Raw genomic sequence first — 17,971 nt, forward strand, 5'->3', positions numbered from 1 at the left:
CATCAACACATCATCATCATCAACAACAACATCTTCATCAACATCATCATCATCATCACCATCAACATCCATCGATTTTGTGAAATCCATATCCATCGATTTCGATGAAATTGATCGATTTCAAACCCTGAAAAAAGAAGAAGAAGAAGAAGAAGAAATTCAATCGATCGATTTCTCTCTCTTTCTTTTTCTCTTCCTCTGTCTTTCTTTTCGTGTCTGTTTGTCCCTTTGTTTGTTCCTCCGTCCTTTAGTTTCAGAGATCTAATAGGGGGAAAAAAAAAAAAAAAAACATTGCCCAAAACGACGTCGGGCCATTCGAGCCGAAAGATTTTCAAGCTACAAATCATTTTTCTTATCCAAAAGAACATTTATGTATTCAAAACTTACTTATTTGTTGATCTATCAGGGAAGCACGGGTGCGGGTACGAGTACGAGTACGAGTGCGGGTACGCCGATTCGGCAAAACTCAAAAAAAGTATGATACTGGTACAGCTGCGGGACGCCTATATATATATATATATATTTTTTTTTTATAATTATGGTTAAAGGATCCAACCTATAAATTAAAATTAAATATCAAAACTAAAAAGAGAACTACTCATTTTCCTATAATTTAAAACCATTAAGCGTTAAAAATAATATTTGTGAAATCTCTCACTTTGACATGTTATGCACTGTCAATTTGTTATCATAATTTATTTTTAAAATCTTTCTTTTTGCTCATCAATTTGCTATTTTTATAGGGTGAGACCAAAGAAATAACAAGAGACCAAATAAAGATTTAAAGTTAATTGCCAACAGTAAAGGAAAAAAAATTCTCAATTGAGGCAGGTCGCAATTACAATTTGCATAATACATAAAATTGCATCATTCCCAACCACTACTAACCAACTAATACCGTATCAATTTTTAATATTTTGTGCATAAACTTTAAAAGTTTGTTATGATTAAAGATTTTATAAAGAAATTCTAGGAGGATTTGAAGGAAAAGCATAATGCATAGTCATACACAGAATTGCCCTTTATAGGACTTGTTATTTTTTTTGTTCAAATTGCTTTTTAAAAACATCAAAATCATTTGTTGATATGCTATTATGCTTATACAATTCATACAAATAGATAGGACAGCAGAGAAACATCAAAATTGCTAATCTGCAAGGGCACCAAAAAAATAAAAAAATAATAAATAATAATAAATAAATGCATTGTTGATCTGCAAGGGCACAAAAAAAAAAAAAAAGCCCCGGCGTACCCACGCCGTACGCGAATGAACCAAACATACTAGGCTCCCTTTTGCCGCGCCAGGTACGCATACCCATGCCGTACCCGAATGAACCAAATGTACCGGACCCCCTTTTGCCGTATTCGGTACGCGTGTAGCCGTACCGGTACGCATACCCGCACTTGGTAAGTACCCGGTACTCGTACGACACTATTTTTGGAGTACCCGTGCTTCATAGCGATCTATTTAAATGTTTGACTATTTGTATACATGTCATTTATCTATTCAATATCATTTATTTGTCACACCACACAGGCACAACTGCATCCGTTGGGCACCGATTACTTTTTTGGTGATGTCGACTTTTTCTTCTGGTCAAACAAGATTAATCCTTAAACCTAATACTGAATGCATCCTTCAACTTAAATTTATCGTTAATTTTGTCAAAAAAAAATTTAAAAAATAAATAAATAAATAAAAACTACTAAAAAAGAAAATGGGAAACCCTCCCTCTCTAAGAGCATCCCCATCAACTCCCTTATATTTTACCCTAAAATATTATTAAAAAATTCATTCCATATTTTAGAAATTACTTTTTTATTTACTTTTTTTCAACAAACTCCATATTCTTTTCCTAAAACATTATTAAAATATTCTTTCACTTTTTCATCTTCTTGTTGGATTAATTGGGGACGGTGTTCACCAATATGGGTCCTCTTGAATGAACAGATTAGAACAAGTTTTTGTAATCTTTGACCATAATATATTACATCAATGAAAATGGGATAGATAGGAACAAAACAACACAGTATAATCAATCTAATAAGACAGAGAGAATTATAAATGTTGGCTTCAAAGTATTGGTAGAGCACATGAAAGCAAAATCTAGTAATTCTAATAGATGATCAGAAATTATAATTCAAAACTCTGTAAGAAAATCATTAAGAAAGAGAGAAGACATTGAAGGTTTGAGCAACTATGGATTGAGAATTGACAGAAACTATAGATGATCTCTACCTTCCACTTCTACAATTGTCATACATATACAAATATATATATATATATATATAGAGAGAGAGAGAGAGAAAGAGAGAGAGAAAATGATATTAAAGGTTTGAGAATAGACAAAGCAGAGTAGTGACTAAGGGGCAGTTAACCAGTCGATCAACCTGCCAAACGCTTGGGTAGACGATTAGCGAAGCAAATTTTGCCTAGATTACTCATCTGGGGCATTCAGATGAACGACCATTGTCAGATATAAGAGAGTTACAATGACTCTTTACAAATAAGGAGTCACTGTAACAAATATTAGTTTAGAATGGCTGATAAGGGAGCTGATGACGTGGTATCAAAGAGCTCCAACCCCTTAAAATAGGTAAGGAATGATTTAAGGGGTCTGCTGCGGATGCTCGAGTTCGTTTGGGATGTGAGTTGACTTTTTGACTATTTTAATCTTGAACTAAAAAATCTCGTTCGGGTTAGGCTTTAGTTTAGCTTTTTTGAGAGAAAAAAATGAAATGATTATAATTTAAATGTGTTATTTTGCCTTATCGACTTTTTAATCTATTTTATCTTTTTATAATTAAAATAACGAAAAAAAAAATAATAATAATAATAATAAATTTTTTGGCATGCCAAATGAAGGTTAAACTTGATAAAGAAAATGAAATGACAGTAGCGGCTTTGCCGATATAAAGCCGCACCCATTCATTCAAGAAGCTCCATTTTCTTTTCAATCTCTTTTTCTTCTTCTGCAACACTGTTCAACTTCGTCATAAATCAATCTCAAACTCTCTCTCTCTCTCTCTCAGACACACACAATCACATGGAAGAAGAGCTCGAAACTTCCACCGCCACGCACTCTACATCATCAGACCTTCAAAACCCTAACAATGGCGAAACCACCATCTTCAACCAACACACCAATTCCGACATCGACAGCACTTTCTCCACCCCTTTCGTCAGCGCTACCTCCAGCCCCGCCAGTGGTGGTGGATTTTTCTACAGTGTTCCGGCGAGTCCAATGCATTTCGTGCTCTGTTCGTCTTCTCCGGTGTCTGAGGGGACAATGTCGGCCTCATTCGAGTTCGAATTTTCGGCTAGGTTTGGAACTGTAGGTTCTGCGTCGAAAGAATCGATGAGCTCGGCCGACGAGCTGTTCCTGAACGGCCAGATCCGGCCGATGAAGCTCTCGACGCCGCTTCTGGATCTACACGAAACCGAAGGCGATTTCGAGAATAAAATGAACGAAGAAGCTGATGAGAGGTTTCCGAGAGTGAAATGGCGAGACAGATCTCTGCGTAGAAGCAGAAGAACCAGATCTATGTCTCCATTAAGAACACCACTGTTTCAATGGCACGAAAATGACGATGAAGAAGAGCAAGAGCAAAAGCAAAAGCAAAAGACCGAGAACAAAAAATGCAATGTAGCTTTCGAAGCTCTCAAGAACAAGCAGAACGAGGCGGATTCGATGTCGACTCCATCGTCGAGGTCGAAGAGTTGGCTGTTTTTGAAAGATTTTCTGTACAGAAGCAAGAGTGAAGGACGGAACAACGGTCACAGTAAGTTCTGGAGCTCGATATCATTCTCGCCAATCAAGGATAGAAAGGTCTCTGAATCGGTTGCTTTTTCCGCCCCCGCGGCGGCGAAGGCGAGAGGAGCGGGGAAGCGGAGAGTGCCGGCGTCGGCACATGAATTGCATTACACGGAGAAAAGGGCGGAGGCGGAGGAGATGAGGAAGAAGACGTACTTGCCGTACAGGCAAGGATTGTTTGGGTGCTTAGGTTTTAGCTCAAAGAGTTATGATGCAATGAATGGTTTTGCTAGAGCTTTCAACCCTGTTTCTTCAAAGTAAATTAATCCATAATCTTAAGTGTGTCTGTTGTATCTATAGAGATCATAGACTGGTTTCATTACATATGTTTTATAAAGCTCTCTCTCCATTGCATTCTGTCAAACATATTAAAAAGTGTTAGTTTTGTGGTTTGCAATTGTAATAGGGAAAAGTTAGCAATCATGAAAAAAAATTTCATGAAAGAATTATGATTTTTAGATTACTAATTCAGTTGTGTTTTATTCTAAGTATAATTCAAAGGTCACAAAGTTTTTATGATTATTTTTATGAAAGGTTTTTCATGATACCTAACATTACTGTTACTTTTAACTTGAAAGATCAACTTGGGTCCGTGTTTGATAGACTTATTTTAAAGTTAATTTCGATAATTTAAATCTTTTCAATTTTAGCACTTTGTTAAGAATATTTATATAAAATATAACTGAACACTAATAGCTAATTACCCTGTGTACATAAATATTCTAATGAACAAGACAAGTTTTTAAAAAAAATTAGATTATCGAAATCCATAAATATTCTAATGAACAAATTTTAAGTAGTAAATTCCTAACGAACAAATTTAAAGAAGTAAATGATTCAAGCCATCAGAGCCAACTTCAATTTCAAAATAAACCCACTAAGCTCAACTACTTTAGATGCCCCACTTGAGAGAGAATCGCCATAAAACCCCGCTTGGGATGATTGTTTGTTTGTGCTAAAATAACCATATAAGATAAAATAAAGGAAAATGTTTGAGGGCCACAATTTTTGTTGCTCAAATGGCTCAAAATTGTTAAAACAACGTCGTTTTAACAATTTTGAAGTTGTTTTGTACTTAAAACGACGTCGTTTTAACAATTTTAAGTCATTTGAACCACAAAAATTGTGACCCTCAATCATTGCTGTAAAATAAATTATTTTAATCAAATAAAATAAAATGTAATATTCAATTCATAATCATTTTATTTTTTCTTTTACAAAAGTTAAAAGTCAAAAATGCAAAAAAACCTATCACAAATGAAACTTTTTAACCCCAATCTAAAATAACTAAAAAGTCAACTCACATCCCAAACAAATTGATTGGTGAGCAAAATAAAAATAGAATTGAAAGATCATTCTAAAATGTTTATTTTCATGTTATTTCATTAAAAATAATAATAATTAATTTAATAAAAATTATATTCATTACCGTAACATGCACAGAAGGAACAAAAAATGTTTCTATAAAATTCATGTCATATTGAAAAATCCAGTTTCACTTACTTAACAAGCTAAAATAGTGTAACTAAACAACATCAATCTTAATACTTGTTTTCCATCAACTATACGAATGCATCCCAACAAAAATAAAATTTTGTAAAAAAAATATATATTTCGGGTTGCCTAACCCAAGAATGAACTAATCCACTCCAGTTCCTTACTTTTAAATTCAAAACTAAATCATGTATTGACCCAACTTTGAATTTCCATGTTAACTTGAATCACCAAGCTTCCAACACAACAATAAAAATAAAAATTCACACAAAACTGGTTAAGGCAACTTGTTTTACCAGAAAAGGTCAGTGGGAACACCTGATAGTTTCCCGGCTACTGTATTCCTAGATTGGCCAATATGATCAATAGTCAGCAGCAATAACAATTTCCAAATTTGAGAAAAACACCGGACAGTCCGGTCCACAACCTTCCAGCACAAGGGTCAGAGGGTCAGATTTAACAAACAGATCATGATAATCTAACTAGAAAACAATCATACCAAGACACAGGATAAGTGCAACAGTAGCTAATGCTCTCGTTGTCAAAGAGTTGATAATTATGAGAGTTCAGAGTAACCATCGCATTATTGCTAAACTGTAACACTAGATGTCCACTACCTGTTTTCTTCTACTATAATTGAAACTTTGGTTGCAAAAATGTGTCAAGAAGATGTGCAATAAGAGCATCGCAAATAATACAAGCCCCAAGACAAAGAAAAACTTTGGGGACCAAACCCGGGAAGCAGAGTAACTCCAAGCTGCAACACCAAGGATGCAAATCGTCTCAGAGTTCAAGCAAAAGCAGACAGGATATTCTTCTTGAGGGCAAACTCATCAGCCTTTGCTTCACTAATGGCCTGCACCAACAAAACACGAATAGTGAATGAAAACGCAGATCAGAAACCCAGAAATTGTTGTTATGAAGTGTTACCACAACCATGCTTGCCAGCAACCAACAGGCGTGCCTTCGTAGCCTATCCACAGTTTCTACTCCTTTTGTTGCATTAATTAACTAAAAACAATACCTTTTTTTACTCCTTATTTTAGGGGTAAAGCTATTTCCATGGCCCCTTCTTGGCTGGCATCAACAGCCTTTTAACAAGGAAAGGGCTTATGCTCATGTTCGAGCCTGTGAAGCCACAGAGGCCATGAATGGAATCCTTTTAATTTATTCAAAGACAATAATAATAATTTGCAGTTGTCTAGAGGAATAATTAAATACGGGGAGAGCATTATAGGCTTGACAAAGACAAAACAACCATATCATAAGGGGACAACCAAATTTTACCTTCTTCAGCATGCGGTCCAGCCGCTGGATTTCATTATTGGCATAATCAGCACCCTTTTCCATACAGCTCTTTGCAGCTTTCAAGTAGATCTTTCCATATCTGAAAAGGGAAAGCAATAGCTACATAAGAAACAAACAGAAAAGATTGAAAATAATAAATCTCAGTTCGGATTTCAAGTGTTTAGATCTGAAAATTCTCTCAAGTGATTGCCATGACAATCACTGGCATCCCCATTTCTTACATAGATCATGTCTTCATAAAGTAAAACCTATAAGCCATTAACAACCACCTTGCAGGAGAACCCTTGAGCTTCTCAACTTCCTCCTCTATCTTGCCATAAACTGCTTTTTTCTCATCATTGCCAGCACTAACAAACTCCTTCACCAATGTATCCAAATGCTCAACTATACCAGCCTGTACAAAAGAACAGAATAAAGTCAAGTTAAACTAAGAGAAAAACAAAAAGAAAAAGAAATATGTTATATTGCGACCAGATCATGAACACTATCACTACTAACTTTGGAAGTCAGTTGTCCTTTTGAATCACGACTGGTGCCACACTTCTCATTGATGAAATTTACAAAGTCATCTAAATCTCGGCCACCATCATAATCTTCACCAGCTTTGTTGCTCTTTGGAAAAAATTTCAATGTAGGAAAGCCACTCACACCATACCTGTATAGGCAGGAAATTTGAATCAAGGAAGAGTTTCCACACAAAACAAAAACAAAAAATTCCCTAAGACATAGCATGCATGAAGGGTACAATTTATGAATGACCAATATATCAACTCGGAAATATAAAAGGAAGTTGAATTTGATACTGCAAAACCAAAAATTTCTGAGGGTAAAAAACGAACTCTAGTTATTCTCAACTCACTTTTCTCCAAGATCTTTGTATTTGTCAGCATCAAGATTAGCAATTACTACATCTCCCTCTAGCTTGAATGCAGTGGCAACCTTTTCATAAGTCTACATGACAGACAGAAGAACAAAATGAGGGATCTGCCGTTGTTTATATGCACCCTTACAAGCAACAAAATCAAAGAATAAAAAATATACTTACAGGAGCAAGGTTTTTGCAATGACCACACCTGTAAAACATAACACGTACCATATGGAGATAATTATAGAACACTAGTCATAAAACATCTAGGCATGAACAATATGCAAAGAAAATTGAACACACTCTTACCAGGGTGCATAAAATTCAACCAAAACATCCTTTGCATCATCCAAGACAATTTCATCAAAATTATCAGATGTCAGTACCACTACATTTGAGGGGACAGCAGCTATCTTCACATTAGTCCCTGAAAATCAAGAACACTACATCTAATCTTCACACACGAATCTTAAATTACGAATCTTAAATTCTGAATGTCAATAATGCATCAACTAAATTATGAATGTCAATAATGCATCAACTGAAGCTCATCTAAAGGTGCCATCTGGAAGCAAATCTCAGAAACACTACATCTAATCTTCACACATGAATCTTAAATTCTTAATGGCTGCTGCCTATCAAATACAGTTATTTATTTATTTTTAAATATGAACCACCACAAACAACAAAATAAGCATGTAAATGACTTGCAAGTTATATCCTATAGTCATCATTTAAGAATAATGAAATTTTAGTTGGCGGAAAAAAAGGCTTAACTATAGAGCAATTCCAAAGCACAATTACATCTCTCACGTGTTACAACCATAAAGATGAACCTCTTTACCATTGAAAAGCATGCCAGCTATCTCTAGAGAACATCATATTAACAAGGATGTCACAAAAATTCAGAATAGTTGCCAAGTAAAGCGAAAGGAGAAATATAGATGCACTGAAAACCAATTTAACTCTACCAAGGCCAAAAGGTAAGAATAGACTCCTCAAGAATAGTAAAGGACACAAAAACAGGTTTATTTAAACAAAGCTATTTATGGCTCCCACGTACTAGTTTGTAACAAGTGATGAAGAAAAAAGAAAGCTCTCACAGCAGTTGGAGCTCCACAAGATTAGTACGTATCAGTTGTTTAAGTAAAATATTTTCTTACCAATAAAAAACACAACAAAATTTGGAGCTAAATGTTGATCAAAGGGAGCAGGGAGCAGGATAGCATGAAAGAGAATATCAAAAAGATGTGTGTGATTGCATTTGTAGGCATTTTGCTATCAGCAACGGCTCACAGATGTAATCTTACGAGGTAAGACCTCTTCTATTTAATAGTTATCCATCACAATTTTGTATTTCTAAAATTACCCAGCATTACATTATTTTGCTAACATATCTCATGTTGTTTAGGTTCTTCTTGAGCGTGCACTCACATTCTACTAGATATATCATGTCATGCATGCAGGAATGCAAGATGTGTCTATTTGTACCAAACTAAGCTGTCTATTTGTACCAAGACGTGTCAATTTTAGCATCAAGACATACACGCCATCTTCTGGATTGTAAGATATCATATGAAACATTGTATAAAACGCATGTTAGGATGCAAACCATGTCTTTACTTCACACAAGTTTTATGCACACGATAACCAAGTCCCCACATCCCTTGTATCCATGTTGGACACCAGTATTCGTCGGACATGTACAATTATTTGTTTAATGTTTTCAGAAGCATATAAGCTCCAGACACTTGAGGGACGCAAGTGTCCATTGCTCAGACGCACATAAAACACATCACAAGTTTGAGAAAAAATAACTTGGTAACCAATTATTAAAATCAAAACAAGGTGAATAACATATTAATTCCTCCTACTTTATGCCTTTCAATTTTATGTTTTTGATAAATAAAAAAAAACTGTAGGACTTTTTAATTTCAAGAACTCTAAAATCTAAAACTTTGAATTTGTTTGAGAATAGTAAATGGAGTTCTTTAAGATACCTATTAAAATTTTTGTTCACACTTCTTTTCTACTACTATATAGATATAGGATGTGAAAGTAATTCTCTTACCATTTTAATAATAAAACATAAATGTATTTTACAACATTTAAAAAAATTGATGTCATTATTATTTTCACTTTTCGTGTATATATAATCATTTGTTGTAATGTGTTTGCAATGTCATATCCTAAGTTTTCAAAAATTGTTGTATCGGAGTGTCCATGCTTCTTAACCACATCGTAAGAAAATAAAAGGTCATGTATGTTCAATACATAGACACGTACCCATACCCAGTAGCAGGAAACTAAATCAAACAGGACACTTTATTGATTACAACTTTAATTTTTTTTTTTTTCTATAGCCAAAAATAAGAAGATAATAATATTTTTTGAATTAATATTAAGTACAAAAACTTAAATAAATTATTACAAAAGTATTTCACTTAAAATTTTACAATTAACTTCAAGTAAAATCGAAAAGAAAATATTATGTGTAATTAGTGTACCATGAACAATATAAAAAAGTTATATATATTTAAGTCTTAAAATAAATTATATAATAGTAAGATAAATCAAATTTTTACAAAATTGAAGTAAAAATTTCATATAATAGTGATATGATGTCATTATTAACATATGATATCATATTACCAATCAATAGTAAAGCAGCATATGAAGAGTGAACTCCACATGCAAATATAACTAACACTCTAGTAATTTTTTTTTATATATAATGAGATTAATTATATTTGCATATCAATAATGATGGATATTACCTTTATATTGAGATTTTTTCACAAAATTTTCATACATAAAAATATAATTTGTTGTAGTCACTTCATTTTCAATAAAACAATCACTATTGTTTTCATAAATTTAAAAATGTCCTTGACATTTTATTCTAAATATTATTTTTGTTTAAAATTTTATTCATATACATAGTATAAAAAAAATAAAAAAATAAACCAGGAGGGGCACTGACCCCCTTGGACACCATGTGGCTCCGCCACTGCCCATACCCAACATACATACCTCCTAACTCCATGCAACAGCAACAAAAGAGGCTAAATAAACAAAAAAAAAAATCACACAAGAAAATTTATAGATTCGCATACAAAGGATTCTTACCCCCTTCACTATTCACAAACTCAACAAGGGCTTCCAAAGTACGTGCACCTTCATACCTAACAAATTAAAAAAAAAAAAAAAAACTATTAAGATGAGTACAAATTAAAATATGGAAAAAATTTAGGGTGGGGCAATAATTCAAATATGCAATGATTTGAAGAGCATATGCATGTTTGAAATCCTTAGGTGTTTCAATTATCTAAATAAAAAAAGAAATAAAAGATGATGATAATGACAATGAAGGTGGGAAGGAAAATAATCATAATGCCATGCACTCACTTTTTAGGCTCCAAGGACCCTTTGGGAAACCACTGGATTGTGGGATACCCAGAAACACCATATTTGCTACATACGCTCTTATGCTCATCGCAATCCACCTGCAACAAACGACCCAATCATCCAACAAACTACAAAGAACATCCAAACAAACCTCTGTTGATCAAAACAAAACCATTGCACTAAAAGCAAGGTGGTCTATCATGTGTTTTCTTGTAGGAAAATCTGATCACCCAATAAACTACAAAGGGGTAATTATTCTGTCTTCCTAAAACACCACATTGGTTGTATGCCCACACAATAACAAGGGGCTATGTGCTTACGTGGTCCAAAAAAGAAAAGAGCATAATGTGAGCAAATCACGAAACACCATTGGTTGAACACACAACCACATGGTATTCCAAACACATGTAATTATTTTTTACTATAAAGAACATCAAGACCGACTTCCATTGGTCAAAACAAAACCATTGCACTAAGGAGTAAGGTGTTTTATCATGTGTTTTCATGGGGGAAGGGGGAACAAGTATATTTTAAAAGATAATTCGAGGCAAAAGACTACAATTACACCAAAATAAATCCCATTGTTAACCACAAGCATTTATATCATGGTACAAAACTATGTTTTTATTTATTTATTCATTTAATTAGTATGACATTTCACCCTAACCAGATAAGGTACAAGAATTAAGGCTATGTTTTTAACCCATTATCCTATTTGGGTCATATTCATCTTAATTGGGTCACATAATCTCTCTACCACATCACTTCAAATTTAATCAATATTTCACATTTTTTCGTAAAAAGTCAAAAGGTGTGCTAAGAGCTTTTAGCACTTCTCAAACAACCCCTAAATGGCATTAAATTAAACCATGCCATTTTGAACATCAGCTTTAAATACAATTTCTTAGATAAAAACTAATATTTTTCTTCCTAGTCTATCATATAATGTAAACCAAACCAAACCAAGCCAAGCCTTAAGTTCCATCAAATGGGGTCGGTTACATGAATCCTTCTTCTTCACGCGGCCCTATCAAAGGTCTCTTCATTAGTCAAATTAAGTAGATTCATATCTCTATTTATAACGCTAGTCAACGTTAATCTAGACCTACCCCGTCCCCTAACACTTCCATCTACCGTTACAGCATCGCATCTCTTCACTACTGCCTCTGTTAGTCTCCGTTGAATATGACCAAACCATCTCAAACGATTCTCTCTCAACTTATCTTCTATCGGTGCTACTCCTACCCATTCCCGAATACACTCATTCCTAATCCTATCCTATCTAGTCTTACCACACATCCACCTTAGCATCCTCATCTCAGCCACACTCATTTTATCTACATGTTGTTTCTTGGTTGCCCAACACTCCGTCCCATACATAGCTGGTCTAATAGCCGTTCTATAAAACTTACCTTTTAGTCTAGTGGGTATTCGTTTATCGCACAATACCCCAGACGCACTTCTCCACTTACACCATCCCGCCTTAATCCTATGGGCCACATCTGCATCAATCTCTCCCGCTATTGTGATAATCGACCCTAAGGCCAAGTTTGGCTACTACAAAATAATCTATCTTTTTATCTTTTTTCCATCACATCACCTCTCTACTTTTCTGCACATCTTTTTGTAAAAAGACAAAAAATACACTTATTTAGGTCATCCCAAACAACCCCTAAATAACGAAAATGTTCACTCTTAGTCTATCATATAATGTAATACCAAAAAAAAAAATCCTTCAAAATTTTTAACAAACAATTTGCCCACGGAACGGAAGAGATCATATGACAATTTAAGGAAAATTGAATATAAAAAAAAAAAGTCAACCTTACTGTTGCATCAACACTGCAAATTCAGAACCTCCCCAAACCAACAGTAAAAAAAAATTAGAACACACATCAAATTCTTCTACTGAAAAGGTTCATCCAAATTAAGGGAAATTCTTGAAAATATAGGTTATCCAAAGTTCCAATATTCAAAAATTACAACAAGCCATCTTCATGGTCCCAAAATATACATCTAATCATATACTCCCTCTGTCCCAATTTGTCTGTCCATTATAGAGAATCCAACTTATTAAGGAGACATACAATCATTACTGTTAATTTAAATTTTGAAATGTTTTTCCCACCATTGCCTTTCTAGTTGAATTTCAAAATGTGTTTACAATGATTTATAGTGGGCAATTTTGGAAATCTAACAAAATTTAGTATCTCAAAATAGAAAATGGACAAACATTTTTGGACGAACTAAAAAGGAAAGGTGGACAAACAAAATTGGACAGAGTAAGTATACAAATATATACATGATTAGAGCTATTTAATCTATCAATAGAACACCATGACATACACTCATACAACAAGCACTGAAAAACTTAAATCTTCAAACTTGAAAAGATTGTTCCAGGATCTCGAAAGACTAACCTTTCCAATCAAAACAGACTTTGCCTTCTTGAAACTTGCACCAAGTTTCTCATACTCTGGAGCAAGTTTTTTACAATGCCCGCACCTACCATGGAACACAAAATTATAGGTGCCACCATCAGATAAACCAACCAAACATACATGAGATTAGGGGGGAAAACACTGCATAATAAATATTTGTTATGAAGAGAAATAAACAGAAAGAACCATATAAAAGTCAAATGGGAAACTAGTGTTCAGGAAAGTAGCCTAATTACAAACATATCAAATAAAATCACAGAGTCTTCTAGTAGATAAATTTGGAAACAGGAGGTTCAGATAATATTCTGATAATAAAAATAAAAGATCATCATGCTAGAATACAGCACAATCTCTCACTTCATTTTGTATTCTAACGGCTGTAGCTAATTTAATGATTCACTAGCGGCCTCATGACTACCAATATCAAATCTCCCAAAAACACACTTTTTGATATTTAATTTTCCGATTCGCCCTGGTAGGGGACCAAGTTTGTAAGATCATCATTTATCAGTGATGATGTGACAAAGGTTTCTAGTTGCCAGCTGCTATAGTAAGGAATGAATGCTCAAAACTGGGAAAAAAGAATTAAGCACAGATAAATCATGTAGGTTCTAAATTTTACAATAGCACGGTTTGAAGCAATATTTAAAATTTCAACAGCATTTTGGCGCCTTCTTAACCAAAAACCAAGGCTGATTGTGCTTCCATTCCAAGACCCAGGTTTATATGATCTATCAATTTACACTGTGTTTGGACCATTGATTTGGATAAGGATTTCAAAAGGCAATGGGGAATGCCACCCCCCCCCCCCCCCCAAAAAAAAAAAAAGAGCTTCTATTTTATTTACATTGTTCTCACATTTTCTCTTTCCTTTTCCCAATCACTACCCGAATCAGCAACAACAATAGTGATAATATAGTGACCAATGTGCCAAAATTTACTTTCAATATGAAAAACAAGGGTTTTGTTTGGTTGAGATTTTTGTTTCTGAAATTTTTTCAACAAATTACAAGCTAGTTTAACAGAAACAAAAACTACAAAAAAAAAAAATTGAATTTTTAAAAATTACTTTCATCCCAAAAAGAGAGAAAATGATATGAAAATAATGAGTTTTTAATATTTTTTTTTCACAAAGTTAATTTTAAAAAAAAAAATCAAAAACAGATGAAACTAAACCAAACAGAGCTTTAAAAAAAAAAAAAAACTATATTCGCATGTGTATATCGTTACACCAACTCAATCAATTTAGCCCAGAAGTCAATAGATCACTCAGATCTGTATTACACAAACAGATCTATTCATCAAAAACATTTAAAATCAGTGACATCAAGCACATAACTATTAGCTACTACTACAACAACGATCAACGAATCAATCTGAACTCAAATCAACATTCTATATAACAAAATTAAGCATAAATAGCGATCTTGATAGGGAATTTTTGTACCAAGGAGCGTAGAACTCGACGAGAGCGCCTCGATCTTGACCGATCTCCTTCTCGAAATTCTCCTCCGTCAACACGACTACATCGTCAGCAAAGGCCGACAAAGCTAAGAACAAAGCTAGGGTCACGAAAACCCAACAGATCTGCGATCTGTTACTCGACATTTTTGTCTCTCTCTAGGAGTCGGAACTCTCAACAAAAATTATTGACGCTCACTGTGAAGAGAGATAAGAATAGAGCAATGAAATGTTGAGTCAGTCGTCGGACTCTCTGCGGTGCATTTTATAGCGGTCCGATTTTTATTTTTATTGAAAATGTATATATAAGTTGCTGTTCCGTAACAACACGGTATCTCTATTTTTTTTTGAAAATTAATATGAAGAGCCAACTACAGGAGATTTGGGAATCGATTTAAAATATATATATTTTTTTTAATATAAAGAGCCAATTACAGGAGATTTAGGAATAGATTTAAAATATATATATTTTTTTTATTTAATTTCATATATGTATTTTTTTTTTCTTTTCAAATTTTTCTTCAAATCTCTAATCAAAAATTTCAAATCTCTAATCAAAAATAACATAACGATCCTTATAGTTTAGATTTTGTATTACTTTAATTCTTAATTTTTTAATTATTATATATTGGATTCTGAATTTTAAATCTTGTTTCAAATAAGAACAATTAAAAATACCATTAGTCAATTTTGAGGGCAAAATCATCAATTTGATAAAATAGAAACAAATTTGACAAAAATAAATGTTAAAAAAGTATTTTTGAATTTTTAAAAATTATTTCTATCTACCAAAGATAAAATTATGTAAAATTAATAAATCTTCTACACGTTTATTTATTTTATAAAATTAATTTTTATTATATATTTAGATGATGTTCTTATAATATGTGGTTGTTAAGCTGTTAATATTAATTGATATATTTAATATATTAAATGTTTTTAATTTTGAATTTTTTTATTTAATAGATTGGTTAATAATTATATCAAAATTGTCGTCATATTTGATTTTTGAAAAAATAAAAATTAATTTAATGAAAATAAAAACAACCATTCATTTCATGATTATTATCCAAACACATAATAAAAATTAATTTGATAAAATAATTAATTATTTAAAAATTTATCAATTTTATATAATTTTATCTTTAGTGAGTAAAAATAATTTTGAAAATTTCAAAAATATCTTTTTGACATTTATTTTTGTCAAATTAGTTTATATTTTATCAAATTAACGATTTTGCTCTTGAAATTGATTAATGATATTTTCAATTGTCTTTATTTGGAATAAGATTTAAAATTCAAGATTAAATATGTCACAATTAAAAAGTTAGGGATTAAAGTGATATGAGGCCAAAGACTACTACTGTAATTCACCCTAATATAAAAATCTATTTTGTAGACTCATTTTTTAAATATAGTGATGTGTTAATAATTAATTATTAATCAATTATTTTCTTGAAGTCTAAAAAATAAGTTTAATTTTTAGATCTAAATACTAATATTCAGAGTGTTTTGAAAAGATAGTTAAAATTTGACTTTCTGATTTTTTTAATTTTTTGACTTTTTTATGTGAGAGGAAAAGTGGGTTAAAAAATGAGAAGTGACAGCTTTTTAATTTAAAAGCCACTTCTCACTTTTTAACCTACTTCCCCTCTCACATAAAAAAGTCAAAAAGTTAAATTTTAACTATCTTTTCAAAACATGAGTGGATTGGATCAGGGTGACTTTTAACCACTTCCCCTCTCACTCTCCAAAATGAGCTTCAAAAAGTGGGAAGTGACTTTTAGCCCCGGTTTGGCAATCGTTTTGGGGCTATATAAGCACAACACGACAAATTTTGACTACAAAATCACAAATAGACAAACGAAATGGACGCATGTGGTGGGAAGCACGTGTAGGAAGGAACAATGACGAAAATACCCCATATTCAATTGGTCGTTGTTTGACATGTATTTTGGTAGGGTTTCCTAATGAAACACACTTCAACTTCACAGCGATGAAGAACGAGAGAGGAGAAGACGGCGACACAGCATCCGACGACCGATCCAGGCCTACAGTGCTTCGTCAATGCCTCCACCATCCTTCGCGCATAACATTGTGTCGTCGTTGCATCTCTGGTACGCATAACTCGCTCTATTTTGGAGTTTTCGTCTCCTTCCACGAGATGTCACTTATTTCTACTGTGTATGTTGAAAACCTGGCGTTTTGAACTTGGATCACTGGTAAAACATGTATTTTGCTGTCAATGGTGGTTTAAAACCGAAGTCGATGTTCATGTATTTTGATCTGTTGTCGATGAACTGAAGCAGATAAAGGATGGTAGTGTTCATTTGGTTTATTTGTTTTTTTTTTGTTTTTTTTTTTATTTTTTTTATTTTTTTGTTCAGTTTTTTCTTTTTTAATTTTCGTTAATTTTTTTTTCGATTTTGTTCGGTGTTCTGAATTTTTTTTTCAAAGTCAGTGGCCGTCAAAGTGGTCCAATTTTTTTTGGAAAATATTTTTTTCCCTTTCTCTTTTATTATGATTTTTTAAAATTTTTTTGTTCTTGTATCACTGTTTGTTGTCACTCGTTGAACACAAATTTTTTGAACTCGCACTACAAATGGTTTTGCTGGTTGGTTTGATTGACAGAGCAATTGGAATGTTAGACATATAATTTCTTGTACTGAACAGGGCAATATATTTATCTGTTAGTTGGTGCGTCTGCTACCATTTTCTAAATTACAAATGTGAACCATATTTTGTTGAACATCTGTTAGGAATGCTTTCATTTTGTTTTTCTTAACTCAGTGGACGTACTGTCCAGTAGTTGGTTATATCCATATTTTGGTTGGAGAAGCATTTTCTGAAATATAGACTACACAGAGCACAGCATTTGCACTTGTTAATTTTTTTTTTTTTCTTTTTTGTTGAACTTCTCTTTCAAATCTATTAGCAATTGTTGGTTTCTTTGTGATCTATGACTATTTCTTCTTGTTTGTTCTTTCACCACCCAATAGTTGTGCCTTCGCCTGATCTGTCTATTACTTTCTATATGTGTTTCTGCATGGTCTTCAATGTAATCATAATTAAAGGGCCAACTAACTAACTGAACATGTGCCGTAGCTAATAATGTTGCTTTCCCTTTTGTAATTATACTGTGTTAATTTTACTCCTTTCAATTATGTTGGATGAGTAAC

At 33.0% G+C, this 17,971-nt stretch overlaps 2 protein-coding genes across 2 annotated transcripts; one reads left to right on the top strand and one right to left on the bottom strand.

Moving 5' to 3' along the window:
* Nucleotides 1–2,846: 2,846 nt before the first annotated feature.
* Nucleotides 2,847–4,337, top strand: LOC114283029 (uncharacterized). Its single transcript, XM_028225838.2, has one exon. The coding sequence runs from the start codon at nt 3,048–3,050 to the stop codon at nt 4,074–4,076; it is 1,029 nt and encodes a 342-aa protein (XP_028081639.2). The 5' UTR covers nt 2,847–3,047; the 3' UTR covers nt 4,077–4,337.
* A 1,483-nt stretch (nt 4,338–5,820) lies between these two features.
* LOC114283030 (protein disulfide-isomerase like 2-1) lies at nt 5,821–15,183 on the bottom strand. Its single transcript, XM_028225839.2, has 11 exons — nt 14,779–15,183; nt 13,311–13,395; nt 10,891–10,988; nt 10,612–10,667; nt 7,792–7,909; nt 7,663–7,690; nt 7,477–7,568; nt 7,116–7,272; nt 6,887–7,011; nt 6,597–6,696; nt 5,821–6,165 (listed from the first exon to the last, which is right to left on the bottom strand). Exons 1-11 carry the CDS (start codon nt 14,937–14,939, stop codon nt 6,100–6,102), a joined length of 1,086 nt encoding a protein of 361 aa, XP_028081640.2. The 5' UTR covers nt 14,940–15,183; the 3' UTR covers nt 5,821–6,099.
* Nucleotides 15,184–17,971: the final 2,788 nt, after the last annotated feature.

This window comes from Camellia sinensis, chromosome 5, assembly GCF_055761805.1.
Source record: "Camellia sinensis isolate YWXY chromosome 5, ASM5576180v1, whole genome shotgun sequence".
NCBI classification, from domain to species: domain Eukaryota; kingdom Viridiplantae; phylum Streptophyta; class Magnoliopsida; order Ericales; family Theaceae; genus Camellia; species Camellia sinensis.

Coding starts and splice junctions, on each gene's coding strand:
- LOC114283029 (XM_028225838.2), top strand. CDS start 3,048: ATGGAAGAAGAGCTCGAAACTTCCACCGCCACGCACTCTACATCATCA.
- LOC114283030 (XM_028225839.2), bottom strand. CDS start 14,939: ATGTCGAGTAACAGATCGCAGATCTGTTGGGTTTTCGTGACCCTAGCT. Junction 13,396..14,778: donor GTCGAGTTCTACGCTCCTTG/GTACAAAAATTC, acceptor GTTCCATGGTAG/GTGCGGGCATTGTAAAAAAC. Junction 7,569..7,662: donor ATTGCAAAAACCTTGCTCCT/GTAAGTATATTT, acceptor TCTGTCATGTAG/ACTTATGAAAAGGTTGCCAC.